Source organism: Pleuronectes platessa, chromosome 10 (genome assembly GCF_947347685.1).
Source record: "Pleuronectes platessa chromosome 10, fPlePla1.1, whole genome shotgun sequence".
NCBI lineage: Eukaryota > Metazoa > Chordata > Actinopteri > Pleuronectiformes > Pleuronectidae > Pleuronectes > Pleuronectes platessa.
Window position 1 is genome coordinate 3,264,992 of NC_070635.1, and position 18,286 is coordinate 3,283,277.

Genomic DNA, 18,286 nt, shown 5'->3' on the forward strand with positions numbered 1-18,286 from the left:
CGTGTCCACCAGGATCCTTATCAGATATCTACACACATGTACAACTTTAGTTTCTCCACAGACATGTTTATATATCTTTTATAAAATAAATCTTATATTTCCAAGTATACAATAATAAAATGATGCACTCTGCAGAAAAAAGGTAACAGGAAACTTCATATATATATGTACACATAGTATATGATACTAATTTGGCAGACGAGAACATGGACAAGTTCATTATTGTAAACAACTCTTAACTCTCATTCTTCACGTTTTCTTCTTTGTTTACTTCTTTCCGTTTTTTTCCTTCCAGGGTTCCGGTCGCTCCCTCAGTCCTGTTACATTCATAGTTCCAGAAAATTGTGCTTTTAAAAAAAATCTCTTTCAGCAAGCCGACGGCTCCCTTTCCCCCCCCCCCCCCCCCTTCTGTCCACAGAGTAGAAGTCTCTGAGCAGTCTCACGTCTTTGTCCGTCACGTGGCCGGTAGTCGACTTTGCCCTCCCAGCTCAAACAGGAAACGAGTGACAGGGTCAGAAAGAAGAATGGAGGATGTGAGTTTTCAGCGTGATTTGTGTCTGACGCTTACTTTTCGCTGGATGCTTAAGATCTGGCATTTACACGACTCGTGCCCCTGAAGGGAAGCATCGGATGTGAAGCCATTGTTTAAAAAAGAAAGACACCACGCAGGGTTTCCTCGGCTGTTACAGGACTTAGGAGCAGAACCTAAAACCAATGACTGGAAAACACTTTGCTGAGAGTTCTCTACTGCTAGTTTATCAGATTTTATAGAGTCTGTCTATAGTAGGGATTTCACAGTGTGGACATTCTTTTCTCTGGGTAATAAACTTCTGACGACACCGGTGCAATTAGCAATCATTTTAAAAGAAAGGTTCAGGATCTGTCGAGCACTTACTGAGACCCTTTAACGCCAGACTTCTCATAATGACATAAAAGATCTCTAACTTAGTTTGTTGCTTCATTGTAGAGCTTTGTGCTCCTCGATAACGTGACCCATCTGATGGTGAGTCACCTTTAAAACATCCATAACGTTTTTACCATCCTTTAAATGCAAGGTTTTATGGTTATGAAAATGAAACAAATGGAGTTTATCTTGCTTTATCTTGTGTGCAGCCGTGGGCCAGTTAGGTAATTGGTTTATTGCCTGAACACGGCGTGAAACCAGTAACAAAGACAACCCAAATCTACAGAGAGTCTTCTGGAGTCTATCAGTCTAAGACGTGTTTCATTAGTCCGGTGGAACCTGCAGGAGTTCATGGACGTTGCTGTAACACGTTCTGCTGCAACACAGGAAATTAATTCAGTGCGAACAAGTTCTCAGCATTTCACAAAACGGAATTAACCACGGAGAAAATCTGTGAAACTGCATCCTGTCACAGACGTCGAGCTCAAATAGACTCGAGTGTGAGAAATGTTAGATGTCAAGAGAAAATAATTCTGTGAGAGCAATCGACTCGCTACAGGGTCCCAGTCAGCTGACCAGTGGTCACAGCGCCGCTATGGGAGGAAAGAGCAGTTCACACGAGGTCTTGTTTTATCTTCCGCTGCATAACGACATCACTCAGGACAGAGCACTCACTTTATCAGTGACTTTATTTTTCCTCGCTATCTTCTGACAATCAGCTTTTCCTACATTTAGTCATGATGATGGTTCAAAAAGCCCCTAAGTCCAGACGCCCGGAGAAAACCCTGCTCCAGCACCACGCTGCAACAGTTTAGGTTATAAATACTAAAAACTAATTTCCCCCAAAAGTCAACCTCAGACCTTTTGAAAGATTTGACGTTGGGTTGAAGTGGTGGTGGCATTTTATTTATGATTACAAGGCCGAATGTCTGTAAGAGGTTACAGCTGTGCTTGGGATACAGGAATGTACTTGATGGAATGTGGAAAAACACTGGTGTGTGTCTGAGTTAGTGCGTGCGCATGAGTGTAGAGTAATGAAGTCAGGTTAAAAGACACAAAGAGAGAGAGAGAGTGGGCTTTGAGCTCAGGAGGCAGGAACAGCGTATAGGTCTGAGCGGGGGGGGGGGGGTCGGGGGGTCGGGGGGACTAGTTGTCCTCACCAGTGAGCTCCTCCTCCCCAGGGGCCTTCTCGGCGATGGCGTCAAGGCTGCGTCGGCCCCTGGACTCGGAGCCCGAGGAGCCGCCCGCTGCTCCACCTTTACTCAGGTTACAGGTGAGCACGGCGTAGTGGATCTGCTTGAGGTTCTCCTGGACTTCACTCTTGGCATGCTTCAGCAGGTCTGCCTGGCCCTGAGGGGATGGAACCACGTGTCAGAGAGATGGTGGACACAGAGCAGTGGCAGCTGTGGGTTCATCAAGTTACGGTAACGATTTTCTAATTAACCACATCACGTTTTCAGTCATGCCAGTAACAGTAAACCAGAAGGATTGATGAGGACTAGAATCTCAGGTCCTCGCTACAGGACCTGGATGTTAGGGGGCGAGCCGGACCAGCTGCAATACATGCATTATGCAAATGTCGGGCATCGTGTCAAGGGACATCACGATGAGGAGAAGGTGTCGGGCCCTACTACTGATGAGGAGCTTCAGGAGAAGTGTTTCCTCTCAGGAGCCTGTTACTGCGGCATTGGGGGTTTTTAACTTTGCAGAACTTAAACACCAGAGAAGAGAAAAAGCATAAAATGTCTCCTGATGTCTTTCCACTCACGTCACCTGATCATTATGACACAACAAGTGTCTTCCTAGCTCCTGATGCTACCTCCAGCTACAATGATTAACCAACAACTACTACTTTCAGTTCAGAGACATATTAACATCTCCTGGAATCTGATATCAAATCTTTTTATAACTGAAATCACTGCTTATATCAGCCAAGCCCTTTTCATGAACTGCTGACTTATAGACTCTCTTAAATGTAGGTTTATTTAAAAAAAATTTAAATTATATAAAGTGAACTAATCCTTTTAAGAATGGAACATAACGTTGTGGATCTAATGCGTTTCTCTAAATGCCTCCCACGCAGCGACAAGGAATCAGTGAACATTTACACAATGTCGGGGTGAATCAACGTTTATCTCTGGAGTGCAGGCAGAATGCAGTCCTCATCTTTAATAACAAGTTCTATCTAACCCTGCAATCTGAAACTCTCTCTGTCCTATATCCTCTGGTTTTTATTTTGAAGGGCCTATTTGCAGCTCCCTTCATTTCAGCTGCAGTTGGAAACCATTCTGTCGCACAGCCTCTAACAAGAACTGTCACATAACCAGAATAATGGTGAAATGTTCATGAGGGAGAATCGCCCGAGGCCCCTGACCCCCGTGCTCTGACCTCCTGTGACCGTCAGCGCGTTGCAGCGATATGAGAAGAAACACATTTCATTATTATAACCGAGTGCCCTGTCGCAAACACCACACTGGGCACCGGAGCTGTGGCTGATCTGAGTCGAAACCCTCACCTTCAGGATGGTGATGTTCCACGTGAAGCTCTCCACCGCCTTGTGCAGCTTCCGGCCCTTCAAGCCCTCCTTCGTGGCCAAGTCCTGGAGGTTCTCGTGAAATTCCATCGCTGAAGGAGAAACAGACACCAGTTTAAAGTGATGCATCCGTCTCTGTGGCCCGGACCTCACGTCGGCTTGTGAAAACAGAAGTGTGGCGGTGAGGCGACAGGTCCGGGAAACAGGACTGGGTGAAACACATTAGAGCTTAGACCCTGACATGTACTGTCAACATGTCACAGTCAACTGCTGCAGCAGACGTACACAGACTGTGAGGCTGTGGAGGACGACTCCTCTCTCCTGTCTGCACATCTGCAGCGTGAGAGGGGATCACAGGAACTGCTGTGGTGCAGGCGTCGGCTTTAAAAGAACATATCTGAACAAGTTAAGGCTAAGAGTTAGATTTAAGGGCTTTTTCACACCTTAAAGTCCAGATTAAGGTTAATGTCTTTGTTCGATTTGACCCAATTAGGTACAGGAAAGCAGTTAAAGCCTCTTTAGATGGAGCTCAACCAGGTGAGTAACGTGTGCTCCATGATTTCAGAGCTCCTACAATCAGATTAATTAATTACAATCTACAGTGTTACATTAATATTTACTGTACTGTCTGTTGACGTGTGCCCTCCTGCAGTACTTCATTAATTTGAAATCTAAGTCCTGGGGTGAAATGTGAGTGAGCGGCTGATCCCAACAAGGTATTAATGGGCTGTCGGGGGGGATGAGTGAGTAAAAAACCTGGTGAACCTGAAAAAAAAAAAAGGGGGAGAAAGCACAGACGCTTGATAAAACACAGGAGGAGGAGAAAACTAAAAAAAAAAAGCTCCCATGAAACGGAGAGAGAGAGAGAAGTGGAGGAGAGAAGCTGTGGAGGCAGACAGACATGACGTCCTTTCACTGTGGATCAGCATCAAGCATCGAACAGAGGAGGGATCTGTCTCCCGAGGAGGTTTCCCCACCTCCTCTCTCTCTCTCTTCCTCCCTCTGCATGACTGAGTCTGAGCCAGGACATGTTTAATGTTCAGTGTGCTTTATGGCACGAGCACTGACACAGCAGCAACAGGCAGCCCTGGCCTGTGAGGTGAATAAACCAGAGAGAGAGAGAGAGAGACAGAGAGAGACAGAGAGAGAGAGAGAGAGAGAGAGAGAGAGAAGAGTTCCTAATACGCACAGGGCTGCATAACACACGTCTGCACTGGGAAATACCCAGTTTGTTCACTGGAAGCGTTGATATCTAGAGTCTGTACTGGGGGCCCTGTTGGTACTGTTGCTATGGAAACATGGTGTGCACGTGATGCAGGACGAGAGAGAGAGAGAGGGGGGGGGGGGGGAGAAAGAGAGAGAGAGAGAGATCCCTTCGCGGCAAATCATCCTAATAGGTGTGGGACTGGGTTGTTTCAGTGCCTCTCAGCTGAAGTCTGTTAACCGACCTCGGGCTGGAACACAACCTCAAACAGCCGAGAGAATTTACTACCAGGTCGCACACGTTTGTCATCGTTGAACCAGACAACACAACGCTGCAGACAAAACACACACACGCACCTTCACCTTTTACATTTCCTGTGTTTTAACCATCAGGCAAAGATTATGTTTATTCAATTTCACAATCTGTAAGTACAGAGCCGCTGCTGCTCACGTGAAGCATGACTTTGCTGAAAGATGGTGCACAGCTTCCTCTTTCTGTTACACACTCAAACACACACACACACACAGACACACACTGGAGGTTGCCTAGTAACATGTTATGGAGTCGGGCAGAGGGAAGGCGTTTCACTGAAGTCTGTGAGGTAATGGTGCAAGACGGCAGCTGTACAGTAGAGCCCGTCTCTCTCTCTCTCTCTCTCTCTCTCTCGGCTACAGTAAAGCATCGCAGATAAGATTAGCATAATCTGAATTATTCAGTTGATTGGTTATTGATCATTCATTAAACCAGATTTGATCGCATCCACTCACACCACTGAATCTGAGAATCACACATCGTTTGATGATTGCAGCCCCCCCCCCCCCCCCCATCACAATTTTTCAGAGCCCGAGAGTGACGTCATCGATTTGCTCGTTTTGTCCTGACCACACTACATTAACGTATATAAATTCATATTGGAGATGGTGAAATTGGAATGTAAGAATTTGCTGCTTTTCTTGGTCGCACAACCACAATATAATGAAATTGTCATTAGTTCACAAAACATCAGAAAAATGCCAAAACGATCAAGGAAGAAAATGACGAGCAGATTATTGGAAAATGGAAATACTTGCTGTCGTAGAAATCTATAGTGCAGTGGGCTACATGCTGAAGGAGCAAAGAACAAAGATGGCGTTGCACTGTGTGATCTCAGGGTTTCCACACATCTGATGTGTTTCAACATGTGTAACACAAACACTCGCTCCTTGCTTTGGAAATAGAAACCTGTCGCTTCCCTCTGCACAGCGTCAACACAACGACGTCTTGTGTACTCATCTAATTAGTCTGCTCAGCCATCGAGCTGGACTCACTAATTGGAAGCGGAGTGACTGTCGGCTGAGGGAAGTGACATCCGTGTTTGACACCTGAATGTGTTCTCTGACACTGCCTTCCTGTGTGTGTGTGTGTGTGTCTGTGTGTGTTTCCTTTGGGAAGGGGGGGGAGCCCCTGTCTAAGCTGATGTGATGGATTATTCACAACTTTAATAGCTGTTGCTGCTGGAACGTTCCGCCTGCTGTAAAGGGGGAATTGGGTTTGTACTGACCCAGTTTCCCCACAACAGACAAGTGCATGAAACCACGACACACACACACACACACACTGAAACACGAGTGCACACACAGACCGCAAGGATGAAAATGTGTCAGTTCAGGGTGAAAAAATAAATCAATGTTCAAGCTCATCACTTCTCCATCTGTTGTGTCCTACTTCACAATTGTTTGCTGTTGAAATGTGTCCGGCTTCTTTTAGGTGATAATCACAAATGATGATGCTTTGAGCCTCACAAAGCTTCTGTAGAAGGTTCTGAATAAAAAAGTTTGATTTACGCTTGTTTAGGACTTTAAGTGGAGGGATAATTCATTCTGTGCCGCAAAATGATAGTTACATCAGATCCTGAGGTTATTGTCTCAATAAACTGGTCGTGAAAATAACCACGATTATTTTAATACATTGAATATTAATATCATGTGAAGTAGAGCCTGACCGAAATGGATTTGTTTGGGTCCGACATTGATATAAGGGAGTAAAAAGTTACCTCTGAGTAGTTAATATTAGCCAACAATAAATCAATCAGGAAAATTATACAGAATTAAAATACCAAATAATCAATTCCCTCTTATATCATTTGTTTCTTTCGGCCTTTCTGATTCATGCTCCAATATATTGGGTAATACTGTTTAGTAGTATTGTGAATTAATTTGGAAAACAAAAGAGACAAATCACTACACAAAGTTTATATATTCACTGCTCTATTTTTTTATCTGTTATAAATAATTTTGTTAAACATTCAGCGAAAAACTAATATTATGACAGATTTCCTGATAATTAAATGTAATTGTGTGAAGACAACCGGGTGATGAAGCAGATAATAACTCCTTCAGTCTTTGAATGATTTCCAATAGAGAAGTTATGTGCAGATGAGCAACAGGTGGAACTGGAGGCAGCACAATGCATCTCTAAATCACACAGTGTGTAATATTAATGTGTCGAGTCAACGTATTTGCAATCTGTGCACACTTGTAAATATTATCGTACTGTAGATCTGTAAACTGACAAACTGCCGGTGGCCTTGAGAAAGAGAATAGGAAGAGATGCTCATGAACGCTGCACAGATGAAAAAGGGTCATTATGGCAAAGTTCACACAGCGGCCATTTAAAAATTACACAAGCAAACCAATGAGTTCAGTCACTCCCTTCTCCTTTATCTGGTATTTGTTCAGGGCTGGAACGTGCTGGACAAAGTCCTGCTGCTCTCAGATCTGCCAAGACAATCGCAGATGAATATTTTATAAAGGCATCCATCTGGAAACCAATAAAGCTGAGCCACGGTAATGATGGTCCATCTTTGCTCCCTTCCACTCTCACTTGGCGCTTCCATCGGTCCGACTCGGTGATAAATCAGCTCTCTCTGTTACTTGATGGAATCCCTTACGGCAAAGTGCTGCATTATGAAGCACATTAATCTCTAAAGAGAACTCTCTCGTTACCAGAGTTTAGCTTTGATCTCTGCAGCACGTTTCAGAGAACAAGACGTGTCACAGAGTAAAGACTGAACGTGGGTCGGACTGACACTGCCCGCGGAGAATAATGCAATCTGCAGATCATTGAGCTTCACTGAGGAGCAGCCAATCAAACGAGTGGATTGACCTGATCCCTGACCACATCATATTAACATGTGGGGGCTGAATAAACATATAAAAGGGAGACATATCATTTATAAATACAAGTTTCTCAAATCCTCCTTTGATAATTAGGGTAATACTTCATTATGTGACATTTTTACTTGTATATTTGCCTAGTTCACACATGAGTGGAGACCAACACTTCCTACACGTGATGGAAGTGGTTGACCAATCAGACCAGAGTGGGAGCGCTGGCCAATCAGGGGTAGACGGGGGCCTTAAAGAGACGGGAGCTCAAACTTAGTATTTTCTCAACATTTGAGCATATAAACCTTTTCAAATTAAAATGATGAGCCTGTATATGAGGTAAATTCACAAGAGGGTGTAGCTGCGTTTAAAATACAGCACGGGAGGGGGGGGGGGGGGGGGGGGTGCTCCAATTCAAACATGAATCGAATGGTAATTCCACTCTCCTGCAAATAGGCCAAGTATAATCAGCTCTACCCAATCTCTTATTGATTTAACTGTGTCTTGTAGCATTGGGGAGACGAAGGAGCCGCAGGCAGACATTCAGCAGCTGGTTAATACTGTCGGGGAAACACAGGCTTTAAGGGTTTCTCTCTCTCTCTCTCTCTCTCTCTTTTTTGCCGTCTCTCACCTGCTTTTTGCGTTTGTAGGATTCGGTCATATATCCCCTCATAGGTCTCCAGGACCGCCCGGCTGGTTTGGATCACCTGGAAGCAGAAGAAAAACATATTGTTCACATTTGCGTTCATTTTCCACATCAGCAAGAAGTGGCATTCCACAACAAAGCAGGGAGGAGTCTCGCTCTGCTGGCCGGGTGGTGTCTGTCCAGGGAGGGCTGTGAAAAACAAGCTGTTATTGCAGGAGCGCTTGTGGGCGAGGGAAGGAGACACAAGCAATTAGGATGTTATCCTTTTTCTTTCCAAATAGGAAGTGTCCTATATCTAAAAGGTACGTGTCAGACCTGCTGCTCGGTGTGGAAAGCTTCTGTTATGGCAGATCCTGGAAGTTGTTTGATAAAGATGAAACGTTAAATCTAAGAGGTGCGAAGCCTTATGAGTCACGCCACTACTGTGCTACCCGTGAAACCGCATCTGTGAATGATTCTAAGTTTAGCTCCTCCGCTGTTGTGCTCGGCCTTAATTGAGTGCACAATCTCCTCTGACTTGCAAACTGTTAAAACTCTCAGGGTGGCCGTTAGAGCCGACCCAAAGGCTTCGGGAATCCATTTATTATATCCAGACACCGCATCCTCCCCACACTGCTCTGAATAAAAAAAAAAGAAAAAACCCTCTCTGGCTGTTCAGAGGAGTTTCAGGAGGTTAATGATGCATGTGTAGCCTTTCACAGACAGGTGAACAAGCACGGAGTGAACAAGGTGGCTCGCAAACCATCTGGAGCTTTCCCCCCCCTGAATACTCCAGTAATGGCTTAATTGTCTCATCTGAAGGAGATGATATTCAGTTAATGCCCGTTTGGTATCCGGTGGCATTTGTGTTCGCGCCGTTGTTTTTTAATTGACATGTACATTTACTCGGTACACTCCCTAAGTGCCTTAAGTGCAGTGCAAGGTTGTGCCACGCAGGCCAAGGCCGCCCAGCTCAGCTGCCAGGACGACAGGAAAAACACTGTTTTTATTCAAGCTCATTGTAACAAAGCCACCGAGTGAGAAAAGAGCCGCTGCCCCTGAGATCGATCTCTGGAGCTCGCCGGCCGTGTGGCTGACCACCGAGAAAAGAACGAGTAGCGGGGGGTGTCGAAGGCAGAAAGGAGGGCAAAAAGAGAAAAGGGAAACTTCTATTAGTAGCAAATATACTACTTGAGTAGAGAAGGTGGGTTTTATTACAGAGAAACAGTAATTACCTATATAATATTATTAATATTGACTGATATTAACAGTTTTTGTAACTTTGTTCAATTAATTTAATATTAATTGGGATTTAGAGTTGCTACTGTGTAAGAGAAGTGCTATTGGAATAAAAGTGATTGTATACATGTATGTCATCTTTAATAACCCCTTAATTATTGTACAACAATGTTTGAAGACTGCCACGTTTTCTCTGGGTCACATGTTTTGCTCGTCACTGTGAATCATCCGCTGTGATTTATTTAGAGTCGAACACATTGTCCTGATGCTGGAAATTCACTGGAGCAGCAAACGTGTATTAATCCCCCCCCCCCCCCCCACACACACACACGTGCACCAGCTCTTCCTGTCGGAGCACTGTTTGCTGAAAGCTGCAAAGCAAAGCTGTTTCCTTGTTTTGTAAAAGTGAAAGTAAATTCTTACTGATCTGGTTCTGAGGAAAAACGTCATCAGTAAGAACCTGAAGGATCAGATGCTGCTGATTATGTTCTTCACATTAAGTTTGTGAACAGTAGGAAAAATGTAGAATGACACGAGTTGTGCTTTAGGAGCGATTGTGTAAGGACGATCTCTTTTTCCATCTTTCTTTACAGTTCAGCTCTAAATCCCCATTTTAGCAGAATCTGTGAGGAAATGAAAAGGGCAAAGACATTTTTCTAACGCCAATACAAACATCCTGCCTTTTCTTTTCTGAAAGCCTGATGACATAAGACTCCATCATGTCGTGTGCCTCATGGGGGGACAGACGCAGTCTCACAAAACCATGTCGTGAATCACCATGTTAGGCTACAAGCGCTCATGACTAAGTGATTGTGGCTGCCCGTGTCACTCTGCAGCTGCGGTGGGGGGGGGGCACGTCGAGCTGTCGCACACGCTGTGATTACCGCCCTGATGGGTGAAGAAATTACAGCCCCGGTGGCACATGAAGCATCTCATTTAGGAGGCACATTCTAAAAAGGTAGGTGGGTGCACTGTGCCCCATCTGCACACTAAACACCACCTACTGTAAGTGCTGGTGCTGGTTGTATTATTATCATTAGTAGCCGCACTGCAGGAAAAGGCACAGGGAAGCTCATTTATTTTTCAAGGTGATGTAAGATGAGTAATTCCATTCTGCACTGGACCTTTAAAAACTCTAAGAATGGATTATTTAACACAACAGACCTCAACTGTGTGTCGGATGAATAATAGCACAACACAGAGCTGATGCATATCTACAGTATTTCAGATGTTTTCCCAAATACCACGGGGGAAAACATGATATTGGATTATTGCCAAGTGAAGAAATGACAAACACATGGGTTTCATTATCTCCATGGATCAACGCGTCAGAGATTTCATATTTTCTCCGTCTACCAACTGTGGCCTCAGTTCCTCTGCTGTGAAACAAACACACGGAAACCGGACCCTGTTATCTAAGACCATAAACTGCCATCATGCTAAATCTCTCTCTTCCTGCTCATAAATGGCCAGGGACCGAGACCCAGATTCTATTTTTTGCCAATTCGGAAGTGAGAGGCTGGTTCGTCCCACTGGTGGATTTTGACCCAGTGCCTGAATTTCAGATTTTTTATTGTCCCATACAGTATTTACAACTCTTTAAGTTTTTCCTCTCTCCTCATTTCATTTGCGCCTCCGTGCTCGTCAGCTCCTCGTCTCTCCGGACACTCGTTGGATGATCAAGGTCGAAGCCTCGAACCACTTAAGCCCTTCCTCTTAATTTATTCGACTTTGCTCCCCAAACACCCGTCATTTTCTCCTTTCTTCCCCCTCCAACTCAATTTTCCCTGCTACTCTTTCCATCAGGGCCAATTACCTCCCCCTCCACTCCAGAGTCTGGATTGAGCAGAGGGGTCACCTTAATTTGTCTTCGTCTTGAGTCTTTCCATCAGCATCTCCCTGTTCAGATGCTCATCTCTGAGGGGGATGAAGAGTGCTGTGAAAATAACTCTGTCTGGTGTAAATAGCACTTCATGTGTCTCTGTTGGAAACATAATGCTGCAACCAACAGGATGTAAATATCCGATAAACTAATTAATTACTGGGTGCAAAATTATTCAAAGTCGTTCACTTGTAGCTCTACTTGGTCTGTGGATTTCCTCCTTCTGCTTGAAATAATGCTGAACTCCGTCATAGCATGATGAGAATCAGGGTCAGAGAACAGGATGTGATGGGGATAATGGTATTGTCTGGGAATAACCTCAATGGCATGTTGTGTAACTTGCGGATATTGATTTTATTACCTAACAGAGCTCTGGCCCCATTACCCAACCACCACTGTGTGTCCCCATTAAGACCAGTAAAGCTAAGCTATTGATTTGAATGAAATCGAAGCTAGTTTGGTAGATTAGGTCTCTCCCATACAATTGTAACTGTGAACCACTGCCTACTTACACTAGGGCTGCAAGATATGAGTAAAACTAAATACTAAATATTTAAGCCCCCTTCACTTGTCCTTGAAGAGACATTACTCTGCCCATTGAGAGACAAACTCCTGACAGCAACTTACCATTTCATAGGTGGTGACGACCTTCTTGAGGACCTCTGGCAGCAGGCCTTGTGGTTCCAGCTCAGGATACTGGTCAGCGAGGTTGAACAGCAGAATGGGAGTGACGTCGGGTCCAGCCAGTCGAGGGGACAAGGCCAGGATGCACTGCTTCAGGTTAGCCACAGCTGAGAGGCCGCACAGCTCTTTAAAGGACACTATGGCATTCTGCAGAGAGACGAGAGAAGTTAAAGAGAAGCATGGGCCTGCATAGAGTTATACTGGTTTGCACAGACATGCCAATAAAAACAAATATCTGAGGCCATAACCATCAGTTACAGTGTGAAGAGAGAGTAACTTAATATTCCATGTTACTTAAGTCTGGCATTCATCTAAATAAAACATATAATCATAACTAAGACGCTGTGAGAGGAAGTGACCGCAAGTTCACTAATTACCTGGGAGAGGTTTCATTTACACACTCAGACAAACTGGACTGACACCAGTGTCAAATGGAAATGGGAAAAAGCTCACACACACACACAAAAATCCTAACCTTCCTGTGAAGAGGCCAAATTTAAACCCAACACAAACAACCGAAGGGACAAACTGTGGCAGGACGGCCGGGATGTGTTATATTCTCAAGGCCAGTGGCTTATTATCACACAATGACTGCAATATAAACAGGGTGACCGAAAATAAATCCCAATGCGATGCCTGGAGAGACACAACATGGGACCGACCACAGAGTGTTGAGAGACTCCTGTAAAGCATTTCTCATGAAATGTAGTATCTTTCTTAACTGAGACTGTGAATGAGCACGTATATTACACATTTGCACATAAAAGATAGTATTAAACTGTTTTCATGATGGTACACAAACATGTTCAAGTTCAGGGGGAAGAGGTTCAGGGTGACACTGGGTTTGTGTGGGTCAGGGTCTCGTGGTTAAAGCTAAAGGACACTTTCATCATTTGTTGTAGCATTTTAACATGATTATTCTTTACCTCTTCCATTCTGCTGTATCTGTTTCTGATTCACACGTTAGAAGTTATTGAAATCTATGACATGCCATTCAAATGGGACTCATCCTAATGCGCATTATGACGCAACTTGTCTGCATCTGTTTTGAGGGTTGCACAACACATGGCGGTTAAATCGAATCAGATTCAGTTGAGCGTGGTGGTGACGTGTTTCTCTTTCGAAGGGGGAAGCCTTTTTTTTTTAGATTCTCAAAATTCTTTGTGGTAAATATGGTTATAATCTTACATTATATAAGTTTGACTTGCGGGTTCAGATTTCAACTCTTCTCATGCAAGAAGACGGGGGGGGGGGGGCTTTTCTTGCAGTCAGCACATACATTTTAGATCATGACGGTGCATCAATGGTGAAGACACCGGCAAACCAAATGCATCTGAACTTTAATTTCTTACCTGCATGTTCTCTCTGAGGTCCGTTGCCTCCCTAAGTGGCAGGATGGCTGTTTTGAAGACATCATCCACAGCCTTGATCAATAGCACTCTCATGCTGGCATACTCCCTGCTCCTCTTGGCCTTCCGTACAGACAGTCCCCTTTTGTGTGGCTTACCGCCTCCTCTTCGATTGGTTATGGCCACATGAACAAACAACAAGGTGTGTGGCAGAACTTCCCCCGTCAGAGACTGTAGCGGTATATGACGGAACCCTGGCTGGAGACACTCGAAGGGTATCGTGTACTGGCCGATGAATTCATCCCCGATGAAGTCGTCGTCTAGCACCACGAAGCGCACCATTGCGAGCTCCGGGAGGTTTATCTGAAACTCAAAGCTCTCGTCGAAGAGAGGGTTGTCCCCGTTCTGGTTGACTGTTTTAGTCCTTTGTTCAGCGCAGTCAGCCGGGATGCCGTGTATCTCCACGTACACGTAGGGGTCTACTACGTCTCCTTTGGCACCTGAGCCTTTGGGTTTCGGGAAGTTTTGTCCACTGATGATCTTCATGTGCAAGAGCTGTGGAGAAACACCAGGCACAGAATCTTTAGTGTTGGCACTAAAATAAGAAACCTGCTCCCTCATGATGGCTGGACGCAGCACATAGCCGCAGTTCCCATTCTGACGGAACCAGCCAATGTTTAGATCCATCATCAGGCCTGGAGTCTGGTAGTTCATGGCTACAATCTGGCAACCACACTTCCAGAAGTCTTGTGGGTTCATGTTGCTGGAGTCGATCCGCATGGGGCTCGGGTACACCCGTGCCAGGAACTTCTTGTTGTAATTGACAAAGTCACCAGGGAAGTCACTTGCATGGCGAGTGGCAAAGACCTCATTGAAGGAGCAGAGCTCCCAGTGCTTCTGACTCTGGAAGGACGTCGCAAAGTCTTTGAACTCCACAGACTTACACAGGGTCACCAGATCAGAGAGGTCCTTGGACAGCTGGAATTTCTTCAAAGCGATGGTCTGTTGTTCCGAAGATTCAATGCTCATCCTTTGAGACATCTCCGCCCCCTCGTCCTCATCGGTCACCTCACCCTCCGAAGCAGTGCAGCTCGTACTCAGCTTCTTCCCCTTCAGCAGGATCTTTCCCTTCAGTTCCGAGGGAGAAGGGAGGTAACAGTCCTCAGGTTTAGGAGGATCCAATATGATCTTGTCTCCAAGGATCTTCTTCAGGTGCTGAAACATGACTCTCTGTTGCTTTAAGGAGCAGTGGTTTTCTAAACATAACATCAGTGGAAACTCCGATGCAACGAAGGAATACTTGTTGATGACGTCGATGACGCTGCGAAACACGATCTGTGACGTCATCGTGTGGCCAGTGTAAATAACAGGTTCATTATCAGGCCCGTCCCATACGTCCAGCTCTACACTGCGGCAGCCCATCTTGAGGGCACGGATATACCCCGTCACGTCTGAGGGACCTCTGAACTGATCTTCAATCAGGTACGTGTTGTGGGATGCATTGATGTAATAGTGGGACAAGGGCTGGTTCATGTCCTGGCAAACCGTTTTGTGTTCTGGGTCAAATATATGGCACTCTGGCGACATGACGTAGTTGGTGAAGCCATCGAGAGAGAGCCAGCCCTTGAGCTGACCCTCCTTAGATGGTTCATATTTCTGAATCACCTCCAGGCTGATGTCTTCGCTAACTTGAGCCATACCCTGCTCTGCCTCTAGAAATATCATCAAGTCCTTGGTATCCAGAAATTCTTTGTTGCTGGAGAACTGAACAAAGAGAAAGTAGATTTCTGGTCTGGTACAAAGATCGTGAAAGACCTCGATGAACTCGTCTTTGGTCACATCGGAGCCTGGTTTGTCCTTAGCTTTCTGAAGCTCCTTAAACTTCAGTTCTATTTTTATATTTTTAAGTCCCGGGTTCAGCTTCTTGACGAGCTGCACAGCGGTACATATCGTTATCTGTTTGCTGTTGTTACAGTCAGCCTCATCAAAGAGTTCCCCTAACCACGACGAGCGCATGTTGTTCTGACTGCTCTCTATCATATTTAACGTGTGTTTCCCGTAGGAGATGAGGTACCTCAGTCCCGTTACCCATATGTTGGCTACATCTGCTGTGTTCGCCACCAGGTCCAGGGACTCGTAGTTCTCCCCGAAGATGACTGAGAAAGCACAGTCCTCTGATATCTGATCGTAGGTTCCATTAGTTCTAAAAGTGTCTGTATTTTTCCCCGTGCGGACCTCCTTGATGGATTTCACATCAATTTTGGCTTTTTCTGATTCCTTCTTCGAGGGCTCCCATCTCAAAGACTGCATGTCAGCATCGAGGAGGAAGTAGCGGTGGTATATGCGCGAGTTGGATCGCACTTTCTTCAGCTCAGAGCCATCCACCATAGCATTGATGCAGTCACTGGCACTGCTTATCTTCTTCTCGGTAGGCATGCTGCTGAATGACACGGTCTTCTTTCTCTCTTTGCGATGTCTGGAACCATCCTGCAAACAAACAGGAGAATATTTTTAAATAAAAAGCTCAGAAACAGAATAAGGCTCGACATTTCAGCTGTACAGAATCAGGTTCTTCTATTTCCCTGAAAGGGTTTTGCCCTTTATTTCTTCGCTTCTGATCATTAAGTCTATTAGGATGTTTGATCCCCATTTACATTCTTAGTATTTTCAATCTTTTACACATTTTTGATTAGTATTTTAAGTCCAACAAATGTCTTTCACAATAAAATCCAGGATTAAATGTTTTGTCTTACAGTTACAGCCAGGCAGTTGCTTGTACTACAGAACAATACAGCCCAACACAACACGCTGTCTGCTCTGATACAGTTTCCATGTTCAGTCCTTCCTTCCTGCCCCACCCCCCCACCCCCCGGTTCGGTCTGAGCATTCGCTCTGTGGAATCACAGCAGCGACTTTTGTTGGGTGGCTTCAGGGTTCCTGTCACTGTATATTGTAGAGACAGAACATGGAATCTCCCTGAGGAAGTATTGCCCACAGAAATCCAGACATCTACAGAAGCCACATGTCTGACATGTTGAACTTACTCTGCACTTCCCACTGTGGCAGGTTCCTTCAGCACAGGGAACAAACTGTTTCACATTTTAGATTCTTCAAGCTCGTTTCTCAAATGTAGACCAGCCAAACCCCCAAACCATTGTTAATCACTTGGTGGCAGCTTAATGGTACCACTTGATGCAAAAAGAATGCATCACTTTGTCAACAATACGATGTTGCCAAGTTGAGAATTCCTGACACTGCACTTCAGTGGAAACCCTTGACTTTTGTCTTCCTCAGGGATTTAATGAAATACTTGAATCCTTCACAGCCTCTCGTGTAATCAGACTCAGATGTGCACAACATGCTGACAGACACAAGACTCACAAAGATCACCGTGTCAAGGCAGGATGGGTAAAGCCACAGAATGATTGCCTGGTTGCATACATGATTTCCATGTGTTTGACTATGTGACGCATGGAGTAGCTTTCAACACATCCTCCCTGATATTTACGGCTAATGTATTTTTAACATAATCATATATGACAAAGAAACGTGACAAAACTCTACCTTCTCTGGTGACAGCATTCATAACAATACATTTGACAACACCAGGTGAGATAGATGAGTGTTGCTGTCCTTCTTTCTCATCTCTAACTTAATTTTGTCCCCAGTCTGTCCTCTTACTGTCTCCTCTACAGCTTTGTTGACTGCCATGGGCTGATCAGTGGTTATTAGAGGTAAATATACACTGACTTCTGGGCTATGTGTCACGTACATACTTCATTGCATTTAGACAGGATGCAGCACAATCAGTGGTTACTGACCACAGTGCAGCTGCAGACAGAATAGCCTCAGTCAGATGGTTTGTTTGTCTGTACAATTAATTTGTCATGGTAGATGACATATAATAATAAAACTTGATTTGGGCAGAGCCTCAAATTCCCGGGAAAAACATCTCAAACACGATAACATCTTATCACGCAGATCCTGAGAAGCCTTTCAGTCTATAACCGGAATTAAACCCAAACTAATTAATAAATCATTATACATATAAGATTTTATAACAATAATGTATTGCTAAACACAGATTGTGACATGATACCTAGGATTGGAGGGATTTACCACTTCTCTGTGAACCATGGATGTGCCATGTCGAGTTAAATGTAAACACATTAATCACATTCTTAAAGCTTGAAACCTAAATGCATGACTGCAGATAATCCTTATGATCTGGTCAAGAATGTTTTCATGTTAACCTTGTGTTCACATATTACTGATGGAATGTGTCTACTTCCTGCTGTATTACCTCAGGATTTCCCCCCCGCTTCCTTTACCAAAAGCAAAATACAATACTGCACACAAACACCGCGTGTTATTGTTTCCTGAAGGCGCCATTTCTTTTGCAACAGTCCTTTTTCTAGGGGAAGTAAGGTAACCACGGGTATTTCCTTTTGCCGTAAGTTTTATTAGTCCTTAAAAGGTACTTATAAGACAAGATCCCCATTATCAGGTTGTCTATTTATAGTCGCATCAGATCCCTACCTTATAGGGTGCATATTCTCCTATGCACAAATATCTCCTCGGTTAATCTCGGTTCCTTGGAGTTCAATAATAAATACCAAGTCAACCAGGATTAAGATTTTTAGAGCCAGACCAAAGCACATCCCCAAAACAAGTTATGAAACCTGAATACCTGAGATGCTCAAGTAACATCAGCTCACAC

General features: G+C 44.6%; 1 protein-coding gene across 2 annotated transcripts in view; it reads right to left on the bottom strand.

Moving 5' to 3' along the window:
* Positions 1–2,050: 2,050 nt before the first annotated feature.
* The window catches only part of LOC128449072 (inactive phospholipase C-like protein 2), a 28,976-nt gene continuing 12,740 nt past the window's right edge, over positions 2,051–18,286 (bottom strand). For both annotated transcript variants that reach the window (XM_053432075.1, XM_053432076.1), the window contains exons 3-7: positions 13,570–16,053; positions 12,161–12,364; positions 8,419–8,494; positions 3,420–3,529; positions 2,051–2,254 (exon numbers count right to left, since the gene is read on the bottom strand). In XM_053432075.1, the coding sequence (XP_053288050.1) occupies positions 2,051–2,254; positions 3,420–3,529; positions 8,419–8,494; positions 12,161–12,364; positions 13,570–16,053 (3,078 nt within the window). The remainder of the gene's footprint in view (positions 2,255–3,419; positions 3,530–8,418; positions 8,495–12,160; positions 12,365–13,569; positions 16,054–18,286) is intronic.